The following is a 15,526-nucleotide window of genomic DNA, read 5'->3' on the forward strand; positions in this document are numbered from 1 at the left end:
CGCGAGAGCAGTGTCATCGGCCCAAGGACGTGTGGCAGCTGTCATTTACCGTCATGGCGCTGAAGGTCGCGACGGCCGCTTGTGGCGCTTCGAAGACCCTTTTTAGACCGGGCATCCTCTACCGTCCTTGGGAGGTGAGAGGGGTGTGCTGGCTTCGGGACGACTCGCAGTGGTTGCGGAAGGACCTGGCTTTGCAGTGGGGCTGGCGCGAGTGGGAACTGCGAGTGGAGCAGCCTGGAGCCTGATTGGCTACGGCGCCGGGAAGGGTGGGGAGAGGGTCACGCGTGGCAGTGGATTGGCCACCTCTACCGTCAGTGTGGGGCGGCCGAAGTTGGCTCTGGTCCTTCTTAAAGGTCTGCATCTTCAGGGCGGGGTCCCACAGGCTGCTGCCAGCCTTCTGACACTTCTGACAGCTCCAGATCCGCCCCCCCCCCCGCCGCCCCTAGAATGGGAGCTCCGAGGCAAAGTGGGGGTGGGCAGCTGTGAAGCTTTGCTTCTGCGGCTCTTCATAGAGGATCTTGGTTACATTTCCCCGTGCCCTGCAGTAGAAAGATAGACTGGAAGGCACACAGCACTTGAAGCAGCAGCGGGCCCACATTGCCCCTCAGGCAAAAAGGGCTATGACCTCCAGTCAGGCTCCTCCACTGACCCTGCGTGATTTTAGGCCAATTCCTCCGCTCTGTGGCCTCCAGTCTACCCTCTGTCCAGTGTTAGGCACCAGTCCTGCCAGCGCTGACCTTCCAGAACTGAGTGACTTTGGTCACACTCCCCATGGCCATTTCTGCGCACTGACTTACCTGCAGCCCTGAAATGCCCCCTGTTGGGAAAGGACAGCCACTCAGAGAGACTGTCTGGAGGGCTCTGGGTGAGCTGTTTGTCTCTGCCCTAAACTCTCCTTCTGGGTGCGCTTGGGTGGGTGGCTGTTAGAGCAGGGTTGGGGGCTCCATGAATGGTCAGCAATGTGAGCATCCTTAGAGGACCCCTGGGACAGGCCAGTACCTGGGAGAGAGTAGAATCCCTTTGGCGGAGCATACACACCACCGAGCCCCATTTCTGTGGCATTCAGCGTTGTTCAGTGTGAGTGCTGATGGCTCCCTGGGAGCGAGCGCCTGTCACCTTGCAGAGGCGGAGGCTGGCTGTACCTGGAGGAGGTGTGTTGTGGAAGGGTGGAGGATCACCATGATCGGCAGCCCCAAGACTGATTGATTCATGATCTTTTTACCCGTTCTGACACCTCCTCCCCCAGCACTGTCTGCTGCTCTGCTTGGTTTAAGAACTCATTGCAAGCTGTGCTTCAGTCCCGAAGCTGCATGGTTCGAATCCACCAGATGGTCTGCTGGAGGAGGGGCAGTCTCCTCTTGTGCCAGTTGGATCATTGCCCGGGCACCACAAAACTCACAGTTAAAGTGTTTACCAGGGAAGGTTGCAGTTTAGCTTCAGGAATGTTCAGGACCGCAGTCCTCGGCAGGAGTGTCTCCTCAGCAGGGCAGTGTCTCCTCAGCCTGTCTCACTCTGGCCCTGGGCCTCTTGGACAGGCCTGGCCACTGCTCTGCTCTAGCCAGTATGACAGAGTTCTCTAGCGCCTCAGCTAAACTGTCTAGGAGCTTCCCTGCACTGGAACGCTGGGTCTGCAGACGTGCTCCATTTCTGTCTCCTCTTCTTGGTAGTCGGATCACCTCTCTCTGCTTGCTGCCATCTCCTTTTTTTTCCTCTTGTCAGATACAAGGAGTGACTCAGGCAAGGTTAGTGATCTTGTACTTCATTTTCTGAGTAGTGATTCACACTGCACAGTAGGGCCTTGACCACAGGCTTGGATTTCCCACACATTACAAAGTAGAAGACCATGCCTTCGGACCGTGGCAAGTAATTTGCTGCATTAAACACACGCATGTGCAGCAGGCCAGTTTAGGGAGGTCCCTGTTGAAAACCTCTGTGTCTCAAGTCCAAAGCTGGAAGGAGCCTCTAACCAAGCAAGCTGCTGATGGAAGGTTCAAGCATGAGTCGACTGGCCATGGCGGGCAGTGGGAGCAGCCAGCCCCAGGAGCGCAGTGCCAAAGCTGAGCAGGGACAGACTGGGCAGGAAGGGTTTCCGGCAGCTCCGCCAGGCCCTCACTGATCTGCCTGAGTCTTGAAGATGATTGCTCCGTGTGGCTGAGCCATGTTTCCTGGGCCTAGATGCTGGATTTGGCCTCGATCTCCCCAACCTTGAAGCCCACAGTCTTGTACTTCATTCTCTAACTGACTCACTTTCCTTCAGGAAATAAGCCTTGTGTGCTGGGCTGACAGCGTGGGACCAGACAGATAAGGCCTCCGTTTGTAGGAGTTTAGGCTTTGAGAGGGTTCAAGGCAGTGACCCTGAGGGAGTGTGGAGTGAGGAGTGCGAGCGGAGCCGTCGTGTGCAGCAGGGCAGGCTCCCTCTGGCCGCACGTGTTGGGAACCGACCTTGAGGCCTAGTGACAGACAGACCATCAGCTCTCAGTGTGGCAACCCCCTCCTGCTTTGTCATGGTTCAGCCAGTGGCAGGCGTCTCCAAGTGACAAGGCGGACCCGGGCACACTCCCGTGTGTCAGTGTCCTTGTTACTACTCTCCCAAAGCTGTGGGTGTCCCTGAGCATGAAGCCGAGCTGCTGGTGCCCACCTCGGGGCCCGAGGCTAGCAGGCTGCCGGCTCCTGTTTGCCCTGTGGTAAGCACAGCTTGCTTTTGTAAGAAGGAATGATGATAAAAGGAATGAGAGTTCCCATCCTCGTTGACTTGGGGTTGGTTTAGAGCTCTCCCTGTTGCACCTGCTGAAAGAGTTTGGCACACCGTGAAGGGCTGGTAGAGCCTTCCCTAGGGCACGGTTATACCAGGGCTGGGACAGCTGGCCCCGAGCTGCGCCCTGGAGATTGGAGCAGGGCTGGGGTGGGGTGGGTTGTGACACCTGGCTGGGAGCTGACAAGCCACACTGGGAACTGGATTGTCTTTGCCAGGTTCTAGGTGCGCAGGAGGCCCCCCGAAGGAGCATCTCCTCAGTAAGTACTGCTGGGGTGCTGGTGCCTTCTCCCCCCATGTCCTCAACCCACCCCTTACTTGAATTGTGCTAGACAGGACACCCAAAGAAAAGACCCCAGAGCCCCCCAACACCTGTCCCTCGACCACAGGACCAGCATCCCTAAGGCACAGCCTGTCCCACTGACCTTGTCTTGTTTTTGTCTTCTCTCTTCCTAGCAGCAAACAATTGTGAGTATGTTTCTTTCTCTTCGTGGTGGGCTCAGGAGGCACTTGTGCAGGGGTGGGCTCGGGGAGGGATGTGCCCTGGACTGGACCCTTGGGAAGAAGGGACTGGCTGGAACACGTGGGAGCCCAGCCAAGGAGGCTTCAGGAGCCCCGGGTTGCCCTTCCCCCTCCCATCCCTGCAGCCTCCGTCAGCTAAGTATGGTGGGCGACACACAGTGACCATGATCCCTGGGGATGGTATTGGACCTGAGCTCATGCTGCACGTCAAGTCTGTGTTCAGGTATGGGGCCACAGGGGGGCTAATGGTGTCCTGGGCTGGGGCCGGGGGACCGCCAGGCAGCCAGCAGCCCTGATGTCGTCCCGGCCCCAGGCATGCGTGTGTCCCGGTGGACTTCGAGGAGGTGCACGTGAGCTCCAATGCCGACGAGGAGGATATCCGCAATGCCATCATGGCCATTCGGCGGAACCGTGTGGCTCTGAAGGGTGAGCTCCTTTTGAGTCCGAGCTGACACTGGCCTCTGGGGCTGTCTCAGATTTCTGGGCTCCTCTGCCCAGGGAGAACCTCTTTGCATGGACACTGGCCAGAGCTTCTAGGGACCTCTCCAGTTCTGCTATCTCTGTCACCCTGCTGGGAGCATCTTCACATAGACACCGTCCCACACTGCTTCCCGTGCAGCCTTGGCCCTCACGCCACCTGTGTGAGGAGCTCTGCGTGCAGACTTGAACTAGGCATGAGTCCTGTGCCCAGCCACCCAGCAGCACTCTCAGGGAGAGTCAGCCAGGCGGAATGTGGCTCAGAAGGCCTGGCGCTCTTCATACGGGGTCACGGAAGGGCGCAGCCTCATTGTGGGGCTTCTAGCCACTTGACCAAAGTCACCTTGCTGCACTAGACTGGGCTGGCCAGCATAGTGATGCAGAGAAGAGGCCCTAAGCCCGGGGCACGGGGGGGTGGGAGTGGCAGCCCACCAGCCAGCTTCCCGTCACTGTTCATTCTTGAGTGTGTGCCACATGCCTCCACGTTCCGGGGACTATCAGTGAAGTAGACAGACATGCCCTCCCATGGAGCGTGGCGTTGGAGGCATGGCCTCTTGTCCCCTGAGCTGTTTCTACTTCTGCCAAAGCCTGTGTTCTGTCTGCTTGGAAGTGTCTCCTGGGTGGGTGGGTGAGTGGGGTGGCAGCATTTGTGAGCCAGGGAGCTCCCTTGCCAGCCAGGTCATCTTACTTTGATTCTGCAGGCAATATCGAAACAAACCACAACCTGCCACCATCACACAAATCCCGAAACAACATCCTTCGGTGAGGTCAGGTGCACAGCCGGGTGGCCCGGTTGGGGCCCCAGCTACTCCTCCCTAATCCTAACCTGCCTCCTCCCCCAGCACCAGCCTGGACCTTTACGCCAACGTCATCCACTGTAAGAGCCTGCCAGGGGTGGTGACCCGGCACAAGGACATTGACATCCTCATTGTCCGGGAGAACACTGAGGGCGAGTACAGCAGCTTGGAACATGAGGTGGGCGACCAGGGGTGACACTTTGGATTTAGGCCCTGGCTAAGATGCAGGAGGGCTGGACCCAGGGGAGGAAGCTCAGGACCCAGGACAACAGCTCTGTCCTCCCACAAGGGACCAGCTCCCCCAGGCCTCGGCCTCTCTTGCTGTCTCTGCAGAGCGTGGGTGGCGTGGTGGAGAGCCTGAAGATCATCACCAAGGCCAAGTCTCTGCGCATTGCGGAGTACGCCTTCAAGCTGGCCCATGAGAGCGGGCGCAAGAAGGTCACCGCTGTCCACAAAGCCAACATCATGTATGCCTCCCACCCTGCTTCCAGGCAGTGCCCAAGGGGTATCCTCTGGCCCTCAGGGTGTGGTGCACACACACCCCTTCCTTGGCCAGGGACATGCCACAGTCCAAACGAGAGGGAGCGTGATGATCAAACCAGTGTCCTGTGTCCCCAGGAAACTAGGCGATGGACTCTTCCTCCAGTGCTGTCGAGAGGTGGCCAGCCGCTACCCTCAGATCGCCTTTGAGAGCATGATTGTGGACAACACTACCATGCAGGTAGGTCGTGGGGCTGGCCGCACCCCTCTTCTGGGCCTCGGGCCGTGCCGTGTCCTCACCCCCTTCTCACGCTGCAGCTGGTGTCCCGGCCCCAGCAGTTCGATGTGATGGTGATGCCTAACCTCTACGGCAACATTGTCAACAACGTCTGCGCCGGGCTGGTCGGGGGCCCGGGCCTTGTGGCTGGCGCTAACTATGGCCATGTGTACGCAGTGTTTGAGACAGTAAGTGCTCGTAGTGTGTCGCATTCAGTCCCTCCATGTAACAGTGAGTTTCACAAACTTCAGTGTGTTCTCCTCAGTCACCCTTGGGATGTTTTTGTTGAAAGGAACCCTTCCCTTCCAGCCAGCATGTCCCCACTTGTGGACCTCTGGGCTGCAGTCGTCCAGACGTGCCCCGTGGTGAACTCAGACCGTTGCGGCTCTGTGCTGCCTCCTGGCACCGCCCTGCTCCTCGTGCAGTGGCGGGCGGCAGGACTGCGCTCTCGCCAGCACTGAGCAGTCGCGCTCCACTGTGGTACGGATGAGTGGGTCCCCGCTGTGTGGACTGACCGACAGCGGCAGTGCTCGGCGGCGTGCCAGTTACCCCACTGATAGCTTGAGCACTTTGGTTCACCTGTTCTTCAGGTGCCCTAGCATTGTGTGTATGAACCGAATGCTTGCCTCTCTGTTCAGGTTTTCTTTACGATTTTAGATGTGAGAGAGAGCTCTGGTGGCCAAGTGGCAAGAAGCTGCACTGCAATCCCAAAGGCATGCGGTTCGAGGCCACAGCTGTGGGTCAGTTCTGACTCAATGGTACACAACAACAGCATGATAGATGTGAAAATTTTAATGTAACCTGAAATTAGCCCTTTTTGCACTGACTTCTGAAGATACCAGTAGTAGTTGTGTACCATATGATTATGGCGATCAAATGCCATGAATTGTTTACTTCAAAGTGTTTAACAAACTTCATATTATGTGTTAGGCTAAGACAAATTTTTTTTAACGTGTGTGTGTGTGTGTGTGTGTGTGTGTGTGTGTGTGTACCATCAAATCAGATCTGACTGGTACAGGAGGAGATTGTCCCTCCTTCTCCAGCAGAGCATCTGGTGGATTCGAACTGCTACTTCTAGGATTGCAGTGCAGCTTCTTGCCACTAAGCCACCAGAGCTCACCAAGACAAAATTTTTGAAAAATCCGATTTTTTTCAAGTCCATGATGTATTGGCACCAGGTCCATCCTGAGAAGGGACCCCATTCCCACGAGTGGGCACTCCTGCCAGCTGCTGACATACTTTCTGTCTGTACCTGCCTCACTGGCCACTCTCAGCGTGTGGCCTGCCCTCCCCACTCTCCAGCCACCCTGTCCTGTCTGGCCTCTTCCAGGCTACCAGGAACACAGGCAAGAGCATTGCCAATAAGAACGTCGCCAACCCCACAGCGACACTGCTGGCAAGCTGCATGATGCTCGACCACCTCAAGTAAGTGGCTTTCCCATGTCGGGCCCTGGAACCTGCCCTGGCTGCACCCAGGGCCCTAGGGAGCCAAAGCCAGCCTTCTTGTCCTGTAGGCTCCATTCCTACGCCACCTCCATCCGCAAGGCCGTCCTGGCATCCATGGATAACGAGAACGTAAGGCTCTTCCCCTGCAGCCTGCCCCCGAGGGAAGGGTAGTACCCATGGGTCGAGCAGCAGGGCCTTTGCTGTCCCTCTTTGTGGAATATGAGCTAGGTAGGGTTCAGTGGGCAGGACCACACATGTGCCCAAGTGAGTCTTTTTCCACAGATGCACACCCCAGACATCGGGGGCCAGGGCACCACATCCGAAGCCATCCAGGACATCATCCGTCACATCAGGATCATCAACGGCCGGGCTGTGGGGGCCTAGCTGTCCCCGCCGCTCCATTCTACCCCTTCCTCCGCATCCCCACCCCCTGGCACCCCCAGCAGCCCCAGTGGCCTAAAGCAGCCCCGACTGCAAAATAAAGCAACCTCTGGCCCCATTACTGAAGAGCAATGGTGTCTCCCTGGAGACTAAGGTGCGTCTGATACAGGCCATGGTCTTCGCAATCACTTGTTATGCATCAGAGAGTTGGACAATGACCAAGGAGGCTAGAAGGAGAATTGATGCCTTTGAGCTGTGGTGCTGGAGAAGAGTATTGAGAATACCATGGACTGCTAGAAAAACAAACAGATTCGTCCTGGAAAGGGTTAAAACGGGTGGCTCCTTGGAGGCAAGGATTCTGAGGCTCCGTCTAACATCCTTTGGACATGTTGTGAGGAGACACCGGTCCTTGGAGAGGGACATCATGCTTGGGAGGGTGGAGGGACAGTGCAGGAGGAGAAGGCCCTCTATGAGGTGGATTGATTCAGTGACTGGGATAATCGGGATGGGAGTGTCAGAGACAGGACAGAGCAGAGTTTAGGGCTGTTGTACATAGGGTCGCTATGAGTCGCAAGCTACTCGACGGCACATAACAACAACAACTGGCCCCATTCACACCTTGAAGCCTCTGTTCTCTGGGGTGGGCAGTGCTCCCCACTCAGGACACTGGAGTTGCAGTTCCAACTTTATTAAGAAAGGAGGCAGGCTTCCTGAGGCTTGCGGACTAGGGGTTGAGCCAGGGGTGTCGGAGGCACTCAGCAGCACTGGCCCTCTTCTCGGGGAGGTACTCCATCATGGGCAGCAGGAAGGCGCTGAACTGCGTGGCCTGCTCCAGGGACCACTCGTACTTCTCCATGAGCACCTCGTACAGGCCCCAGCGCTTCAAGTTGTGGATGTGCCGCAGCTCGCCTGGGGAGGGGCCTTGTCAGGCTCTGCCCGGTGCTGGGGGGCTGGCCCACCCTCCTCTCCCCACCTCTCCGGTTGAAGAACTCCCGAGAGTAGCGGCCTGAGAGGGCGAACACCGGGGGAATGTCTCCCAGCAGCTCCACGATGTGGGCGATGTGGTCTGCAGGCATAGATGAGGTTTCCGAGGGCGAGCCGCAGCAGCCCCAGCCGGGCCCCCGGCCCACCTCACCTACCCTCGTCCCGACTGTAGTCTTCACCAGAGTGGGGTTCAAACAGGTAGTCGCCAGTGGCCAGCTCAAAGGCCTGCAACGGAGAGGGCAAGGCTGCCGCAGGGTCAGGCTGGGAGCCCCCCTGCCCACCTTGCTACACCCTCCTACCATGCAGGCTGTGCTCCAGATGTCGGCGGGGGGCCCATACTCAGCCCCAATCAGGACCTCCACGGCCCGGTACTGCCGAGTCTGGATGTCATCTGTGAAGTGCTTGTGCTGCAGGAAGGGAGAGCCCCAGATGGCCCAGGAGGGATTGAGGATGGTGGCCGCTCAGTACTGAGAGGGGCCTGCCCCTAGGGAGGACGCTGTGCCCTGCAGACTAGGTGGGCCCGGAAGCTCACTGCAAGCTGGGCTCCTGGCCCACTCACCACCCAGCAGGCGTTGCCCAGGTCTGCAATCTTGATCTTGATCTTGTCTGCATTTTGGGGCTCCAGGGGGTTTACCAGGAGGCTTGAGGCACCAAATGGCACTAGAGGTGGGCGAGCAGGAGTGAGTAGGCCGCCCCAGCCTGTGGCCACCACCCCCAGCCCACTTACTGCTGGGTGAAAGGAGGCCCCCGCTCTCCCGCTGGTTGGAGGATCCGGAGAGGATGGAGCACGAGGTGGCCGAAAAGAAGGAGCCTGAGAAGCCAGAGGTCTGGGAGCTGGGGCTGAGGCTGCGCTCCCCGCCTGGGGCTGGTGACGACGACAGGGGCCCTCCTGGGTGGCAGCCAGAAGAGGAGGTGGAGCCACTGCCCCCCTCTATTCTTGAGCTGGCGTCTGGGCACACGAAAAGGAGGTTGGGGGCCTGCGGGCGGCTTTGCCCTGCGACGCGTTTCCCCCGCCTGCCCCGGCTGCCCCTCACCCTCCGCCTGGGTCACAGCCTCCATGGCCTCCAGCCTCCGCAGGTCCCGCAGCCGCTCCTCCAGCAGCCGCATCTGCTGCTTCCGTCGGCGCCGCAGCTTCTTCCTCTTGTTCTTAGACAGTTTGCCAGTCTGCCGGGAGCGGGGATGGGGGGGGGACCAGGATCAGCCCGGAGGGCTCCATGCCTAGTCAGCCACCATGGGGGCTGCAACAGGTCACCCTCATGGTCCGGTTCACTGGCACCACGCTGTCACCCACCCACCTGCTATGCCAGGCACCTCAGCTCTCTGCCAAGCTCAGCTCCTACCTTCCTGCTCCCACTCTGAGGAGTCCGACACCCCTGCTGCCCAGAGCCAAGGATGCCCGTGGGTGGAAAGTGGTCATCTGGGGGCATGGGCTACCTCCCTGAGTCTTTCAGGTGGCCTCTGCAGGGGTCAGGGTGGAGCGTGGGCACACAACGCACAAGACAACTTACCAAGGCCTCCTCGGGTGCAGTGCTGACTGGGGACACCAACAAGTAGGGAGGGAGAGAGAGCAGCCGACTCAGAGGCGGCTGGGCCCCCCCCCAACCCGACCCTGGCTCCTGTGGATGCGGTACCTGTGGAGCGGGAGGGCGGTGGGCCCCCCGCCTGCTGCCACTCCGTGGCCTCTGCAGCCAGACGCCTGATGTAGGGGTCGCCCACACACAGCAGGATGTTCTCGGGCTTGATGTCCGTGTGGATGATCTTGCACTTGGTGTGCAGGTAGTCCAGGCCATGCAGCACCTGGCGAGAGCCACACTGAAGTCCCGCGCCCCGCCAGGCTGCCAGCCCCCGCCCCACTCACCTGCCTTATGATGCTCTTCACGCAGGGCACAGGCAGGCCCTGGTAGTTGGACTTGACGATCCACTTGAGAAGCTGGTGGCCCAGGACCTCCAGCACCATGCACACATCTGTGCTCATGAGTGAAGGGAGGCGGCCGTCAGGAGAGCTTGTCCCCTGCAGCTGCCATCACTGGTGTAATTATAGTCTTTCTGGTCACAGGCGGCAGTGTGCCAGCTTGGATGCCCATTCTAGAGATGGTACTGGAGGATCAGTCCTCTGTGCCACCGCCGGGACCACACCTCCTGCCCCTAAAAAGACCCGCTCCCGCAGGGTTGGCCTGTCCCATAGACCAGCACCCTGGGTGGGCAAACCCATCACAGAGCCCAGCAAGCCCTCCGCTGCCACAAAGGATACGGACGCCATTAACCCCTGAGATCCTGAAGTCATCAATCAGCTGGACAATGGTCTCCCTTTTGGGGTCACTGGGGTCACTGTCCCGCACCTGGAGTGGGAGCCGAGGAGCATGACGATGCCGGCCTCCCACCCCCACCCCGGCGGGCCCGCAAGCTCACTGCCTGGCCAGCCGCTGCAAGGGGCGGTGCCTCACACATTTCAGGAGCTTGATCTCATCCACAGCTGTCTCCGTGTAATGCCCTGCACTCTTCACCACTTTCAGGGCCACGAACCGCTTACGCCTGCAGCGAGACCATGTGCGCTGTGGGCCTGGGCAGGATGGCAAGGGGTGACCCTGGGCCCACCTGGAGCACAGGGGGCCACTCACTGGATGTCCCAACAGAGCCAGACGGTGGAGAAGTGGCCCCAGCCCAGCTTGCGCACCACGTGGTACCTCCCGTTGAACAAGTCGCCGATCTTCACGGGGTAGTAGCCACCTGGCCAGGGGACCTGTCAGCCACAGCAAGCTCTTCTCCCTCCCCTCCCCCTCAGGGAGCCCCTGCCGGTCCTCCGCCGCCTCGGGCCCACTTCCGGGCCTCAGCAGTGGTCTCTGGGGGGCAGCCCCGGCCTCACCCTTGCAGTAATCCTTGGGGTCTTCCTGCTCTTCATCCTCAGAGCCCAGAAGCCCCTGCAGCATCCTAGGCAGCGGGGCAGCTGGAGCCAACTCGGAGCCCGAGGACTCAGGTCCAAAAGAGACCTGGGAACTGGAGGTGAGTGACAGTGAGCTCCCAGAAGCACCAGAGGCCCCGGGGTGTTGAGCTGGGCCCTACCTGCTGCTGCCGCCGCTACTGTCCCCACCGCCACCAGCGCTGGCACTCATCCCCACGGCCGCAGATCCTGGGGCCGTGGCGGCCGCTCCTGTGGGGCCAGGCCTCAGGCCCAGCATTTATAGCCTGCTGGCTGCTGCTGAGCTCACTCTCCTTTATAAATAGCATCCCAGCTGCTCGGCCGCAGGCAAGGTATTCAGCCAGGCACAAGGAGGGGGCAGGCGGGCCACCAGCGGTCCCCTGGATCCCAGGCCCGGCCCACTAGAGCACATGGTGAGCTGGCTCCCAGGCCCAGCCCTTCTGCGGCTGTGGCCTAACCCCTTGTGGGTGAGCACAGATGGCCCAGCCCCGGGCAGAGCCCCACTCGCAGTAGCTCCAGGGAAGATTTTTGTCCAGGCCCTCGGCCCCCCCCCCCCCCCCCCCCCCCCTGCAGCTGCACCCAGCCCGAAGTGCCCCTAGGTGGCGCCCTCTCGGGACTTTCCCCCCCCCCAACCCCCCGCAGATCCCTTACCCTGCATGCTCGCCCACCTCTCCCACATGCATCGCCCCTCGCATTGCTGGTGTCATTGGAGCTCCTGCCAGCCCTGGGCTCGGCATCAGAATGGTGATTGCAAGGAGGGACTAGGGCCCCAGACCTGCCACCACCTCATCTGACCTTAGCTAGGGCTTGATTGGGGACAGGTGGGGGGGCTCTCCCTAAAGTTATGAACAGCAGTCTGGCGTTTGTCTGCATGGATGGCTCTAGCTGCTCTGAAGGTATAGTCTGAGGGGGTCAGGGGAGAATGGAAGGGCTTGGTGTTGGCTGTGGCTGTCAGGGCCCCAGAGAAGTCACCCAGTGATGGGCTGAGGGACACCTAGAGCGGGGAAGGCAGCGTGCCAACTTGGAAGGAGCACTGGGCTGACTTGCAGAGGAAGCTGGGGCTGGGCTTTGTCCAGAAAGATTTTTATTTTATTTCCACATGTGAGTCTCCAGCAAGCAAATAAATACAGTGGGCTGGGAAGGGGTGTGAAAGGGGCAGGCTGCCATCAGGATGGAGCCGGTGCGTGTCTTGACGGCACCCTTCGTGCGTGCCTCCTTGCGTGCAGGCTGGACCCAGGACTCTCGGGGTGCTCCGGCAGGGCCAGAGGGGAGCTCACAGGTGAGTCACCTTGTTCTCCACCAGGGCAGCGATCTGCTGCAGACGACAGGCTAGCTGCATCTTCTGGCCCAAGGGGTCTTCCTCCAGGGCACTGATGACCTGCTCATGAGAGGAGGTGCCTCACCTGGCTGCAGCACTTGCCAGGCTTCTGGAAGGCTGCCCCCACTGAGCATCTGTGCCCTCCGGAGTAGCTGGGTCTCACCTGGTCGTAGTACCTGTGGATGTGCTTGTACAGATCTTGCAGGGCCTCCAGGCAGTGGGGGGCAGAGACGGAGCTCTGGGGGCAGTGTGAGGGGAGAGTGAGGCTCCAGCCTGCGCCTCACCACGTCCCCCTCGCTCCTGCCCCGGCCCCAGGCTGCACCTCACCCCCGAGAGCTCAGCCAGGGCTGAGTTCATCTCCTGGTAGCTGGCAGGGGAGCTCCGGCGAATGCCCGAGTAGTATCTGAGGGAAGGGACAGAGTGAGGGGCAGGCCTGGTCCCCGGCCCTGGCCCTTAGCCAGCAGGGCACCTACTTCTCCACCATCTGCTTGTATCGGGGGATCTCTCTGGCGTAGAGCAGTTTGTTCACAGGGGAGTCCTGCTCCAGAAGAGGAGGGGTACATGAGCTTTCCCCCAGAGCTGCTGGAGACACCCTGGCCGCTCACAGCCCCGTGGGTAAGGGGAGACCCCCCTCTTACCCGGCCCACTTTGTGCTCCGAGAGGGTGCAGGAGTCAATGAAGGTCTGGGCGATGACAGCCAGGATGGCGTCCACATTGTCTGATACCCGCACGTCGAAGATGAGCTGGGGGTTCTTCAGGGTGTTCACCCAGAACCGAAGCAGCAAGCTGGGGACACCGGTATGGGCTGCTAAGTGGCTTGGGCAGCGCCCCTAAATCCAGGACCCCAGACGTGCTCTCCAGCCCTCTGCCCTGAGGGGATCTACACAGAGGAGCCACCTGTTGGTCTTCCAGATGTGTAGGACCTCGGGGTCCTCGATGCCATGTTTCTCTGCCAGCTCATCCAGGAGATCAAAGAGATACCTGACTGCGATGGGCACAGGACGGTTCACACTCAGGATGGCCTGGAATGTGGCATCCACGAACTTCTGCAGCATACCCTGGAGGGCAGGCAGGGGCGCCGTGGGTAAGCAGGCAGGGGAATGCCCGCTCAGCCCGGGGCCACCTGCCTCACAGGCCCTGACCTTCATGGACAGGAGGCGAGTGAGGTAGATTTCTGGAATGGCCTTGGCCCGGGCCCGCTCTCGCTCCCGCAGGCTGCTCCGCCGAGGCTTGGTCCCCTCCAGCTCCTCGGTGGCCTTCACCAGGTGCCAGAGGCGAAGTCCACTGCCCTCCCCATCCTCACTGTGCTCCAGCATGGGCGTATCTGAGGGCACCCAGTGAGGGCACAAGCATCGGGGTGAGGAGGTGGCTGAATGGGCTTTGGGCCCCACTTCCTGTGGACAGGGGCCAGGAACTCACTCTCCCCAGAAGGGCAGCCCTGTGCCAAAGTCTGGGCCACTGTGCCAGTGTGGTGCATCCTGGGAATAAGCCCCACTGTCGCTCCATCTGGGACCTGCCAGGGAGGGGATAGAGGCCTGGGCTGAGTCCTGAGGCAGGGCTGGACCCCTGGCCCCCACCTCGCCCCCTGAGCCCCAACCCCACCTTATAGTGCTGCAGGGTGTTGAGTCTCTTCCAGTGGTTCTGAGTCACTGACGTTAGATCGTCATCAGATAGGGTGAGGTGACCAGCCATGCCTGAGCGCCATTCTAGGGGCATACAGGGAGACCAGTCAGCCCTTGGCCTGTTCCCAGAGTTGCCCATTCTTGGAAGGTGGGCAGGGCTTCTCACCAAGGTCTAGGGTGTGCACGGAGGGCCTCTGGGAGAAGGGGGTGCCCTTGTAGAGCTGGTCCAACACCTTCTCCTTGACCTGGGTGATGGTGTCAGTGTCCAGCACCCGGGCTGGCACGTGCTGCCCTGAGCCGGCCCCTGCTGCCCCGCTGGTCCCTGGGCCTGCCAGCACCGTGAGTGTCAGGGGCCGGAACTCCACGTCCTCACGCAGCAAGTGGCTGTCATTCAGAGTGTGCTTGGCCTTGCCCGTCACGGCATCCACAGGACCCTTGTCTACCTGGTACTTGATGGCCCGGAATAGCATGTACAGCGGCTCCCCAGCCACCTCCTGTGACCATCAAGATGGGCCTGATGTGTGAGGGACTCGGCTCCCAAACCCACCCTCCCGTCTCCCACGTTGAGGCTCTTTCATATTCCCTGGTGCTGTGTTGTTCGTGGGTCCCTGGGTGGGAGGGTGCTGGTGTCCTGCTTCTGTCCCCAAGACCCACCCTGAGCAACGCGGGCCTGAGGACGACCGGCAGCCAGTGCCCTCACCCTCAGGAAGCTGTACAGACAAATGGCCAGCCAGTTGGTGAGCAGCTTCTCCACCATGCTCTCAGTCCTGCGAAGGCGGCCTCGCTCAGGCTGGGGTCCCGGCTCTCAGGCCTCCCCGAGCCCCCCCCCCCTGCATCTCTGTCCCGGGCCCACCTGCGCAGCATGAGCTTGGGGTTCTTGTGCACGTAGTGCGCAGCCAGGTCTCCAAGCAGCGTCCTCAGGATGTCGGTCAGGTACTCCAGCTTGCTGTGCAGCGCCAGGGACAGCAGGGAGGCCACGTGGCAGCGGTCGCGCTGGGAGAAGCTGGGCTGCGCCTCCAGCGTGTGGATGAGCTGGGGGGGAGCTGGCGTGTGACCCCCCCCGCCCTGCCCGTCTGCTCCCCCCCACCCCCGCTCCGGCCCTCACCTTGAGCAGGAAAAGCTTGCAGTTGAGCAGGTGGGAGAGCTGTAGGAGGCCCTGGCGCACGGTGGCCCCACGGCCTTCGTCCTCGGCCCTGTCGGCCGTGGGCTGCAGCGGGCAGCCACCATGGCCTGGAAAGAAGACTCGCTGGGCGTAGGTGTGGTAATCCAGAAAGGGGATGCCGCTGGCCTCCAGGTCACTGCTGAGGTCCGTCATCTCCGTCATCAGGTCTGCAGGCGGTCCTGGTGAGCAGCATCCAGGCCCCAGGCCCGCCCCCGCCCTGGGAACGCCCTGGGGCCCTGGTCGCCTGCCCCCCCCACACCTGGGAACACCCAGGGACCCTGGTCGCCTGCCCCCCCCACACCTGGGAACGCCCTGGGGCCCTGGTCGCCTGCCCCCCCCACACCTGGGAACACCCAGGGACCCTGGTCGCCTGCCCCACACACACCTGGGA

The 15,526-nt window shown here is 60.7% G+C and overlaps 3 protein-coding genes across 3 annotated transcripts in view; 1 reads left to right on the top strand and 2 right to left on the bottom strand.

Annotated features, from left to right (window-relative positions):
• The first annotated feature begins 53 nt into the window (after positions 1-53).
• On the top strand, positions 54-7,135 carry LOC102847162 (isocitrate dehydrogenase [NAD] subunit gamma 1, mitochondrial-like). Its single transcript, XM_006899983.1, has 13 exons — positions 54-134; positions 2,971-3,012; positions 3,209-3,220; positions 3,400-3,497; positions 3,588-3,700; positions 4,453-4,513; positions 4,594-4,726; positions 4,882-5,015; positions 5,167-5,269; positions 5,347-5,493; positions 6,636-6,730; positions 6,820-6,880; positions 7,034-7,135. Exons 1-13 carry the CDS (start codon positions 54-56, stop codon positions 7,133-7,135), a joined length of 1,182 nt encoding a protein of 393 aa, XP_006900045.1.
• A 721-nt stretch (positions 7,136-7,856) lies between these two features.
• Positions 7,857-11,109, bottom strand: SRPK3 (SRSF protein kinase 3). The gene is made up of 15 exons (XM_006899936.1): positions 10,980-11,109; positions 10,735-10,843; positions 10,561-10,648; positions 10,368-10,455; positions 9,975-10,081; positions 9,748-9,913; positions 9,625-9,650; positions 9,151-9,280; positions 9,024-9,065; positions 8,844-8,942; positions 8,676-8,776; positions 8,416-8,523; positions 8,272-8,341; positions 8,106-8,198; positions 7,857-8,041 (listed from the first exon to the last, which is right to left on the bottom strand). Exons 1-15 carry the CDS (start codon positions 11,041-11,043, stop codon positions 7,857-7,859), a joined length of 1,476 nt encoding a protein of 491 aa, XP_006899998.1. The 5' UTR covers positions 11,044-11,109.
• A 1,197-nt stretch (positions 11,110-12,306) lies between these two features.
• Positions 12,307-15,526, bottom strand: part of PLXNB3 (plexin B3) — a 10,213-nt gene continuing 6,993 nt past the window's right edge. The window contains exons 22-34 of the mRNA XM_006899984.1: positions 15,079-15,302; positions 14,827-15,005; positions 14,674-14,740; positions 14,140-14,467; positions 13,954-14,057; positions 13,771-13,864; positions 13,494-13,675; positions 13,249-13,409; positions 12,990-13,137; positions 12,825-12,889; positions 12,679-12,754; positions 12,515-12,589; positions 12,307-12,411 (exon numbers count right to left, since the gene is read on the bottom strand). Coding sequence (XP_006900046.1) covers positions 12,307-12,411; positions 12,515-12,589; positions 12,679-12,754; positions 12,825-12,889; positions 12,990-13,137; positions 13,249-13,409; positions 13,494-13,675; positions 13,771-13,864; positions 13,954-14,057; positions 14,140-14,467; positions 14,674-14,740; positions 14,827-15,005; positions 15,079-15,302 — 1,808 coding nt within the window. The remainder of the gene's footprint in view (positions 12,412-12,514; positions 12,590-12,678; positions 12,755-12,824; positions 12,890-12,989; positions 13,138-13,248; positions 13,410-13,493; positions 13,676-13,770; positions 13,865-13,953; positions 14,058-14,139; positions 14,468-14,673; positions 14,741-14,826; positions 15,006-15,078; positions 15,303-15,526) is intronic.

This window comes from Elephantulus edwardii, unplaced genomic scaffold (genome assembly GCF_000299155.1).
Source record: "Elephantulus edwardii isolate Elephantulus edwardi_28Jun2011 unplaced genomic scaffold, EleEdw1.0 scaffold00269, whole genome shotgun sequence".
In the NCBI taxonomy this organism is placed as follows: Eukaryota; Metazoa; Chordata; class Mammalia; order Macroscelidea; family Macroscelididae; genus Elephantulus; species Elephantulus edwardii.

What these genes read in the sequence shown, in the direction of transcription:
- LOC102847162 (XM_006899983.1), top strand. Translation starts at nt 54, where the DNA reads ATGGCGCTGAAGGTCGCGACGGCCGCTTGTGGCGCTTCGAAGACCCTT. An exon ending in TCCCGAAACAACATCCTTCG is followed by an intron (nt 4,514 to 4,593) that starts GTGAGGTCAGGT and finishes CTCCTCCCCCAG; the next exon opens with CACCAGCCTGGACCTTTACG. An exon ending in TGTACGCAGTGTTTGAGACA is followed by an intron (nt 5,494 to 6,635) that starts GTAAGTGCTCGT and finishes GGCCTCTTCCAG; the next exon opens with GCTACCAGGAACACAGGCAA.
- SRPK3 (XM_006899936.1), bottom strand. Translation starts at nt 11,043, where the DNA reads ATGCTGCAGGGGCTTCTGGGCTCTGAGGATGAAGAGCAGGAAGACCCC. An exon ending in GGGCAGTGGCTCCACCTCCT is followed by an intron (nt 8,943 to 9,023) that starts CTTCTGGCTGCC and finishes CCAGCTCCCAGA; the next exon opens with CCTCTGGCTTCTCAGGCTCC. An exon ending in GGAGTTCTTCAACCGGAGAG is followed by an intron (nt 8,042 to 8,105) that starts GTGGGGAGAGGA and finishes GCCCCTCCCCAG; the next exon opens with GCGAGCTGCGGCACATCCAC.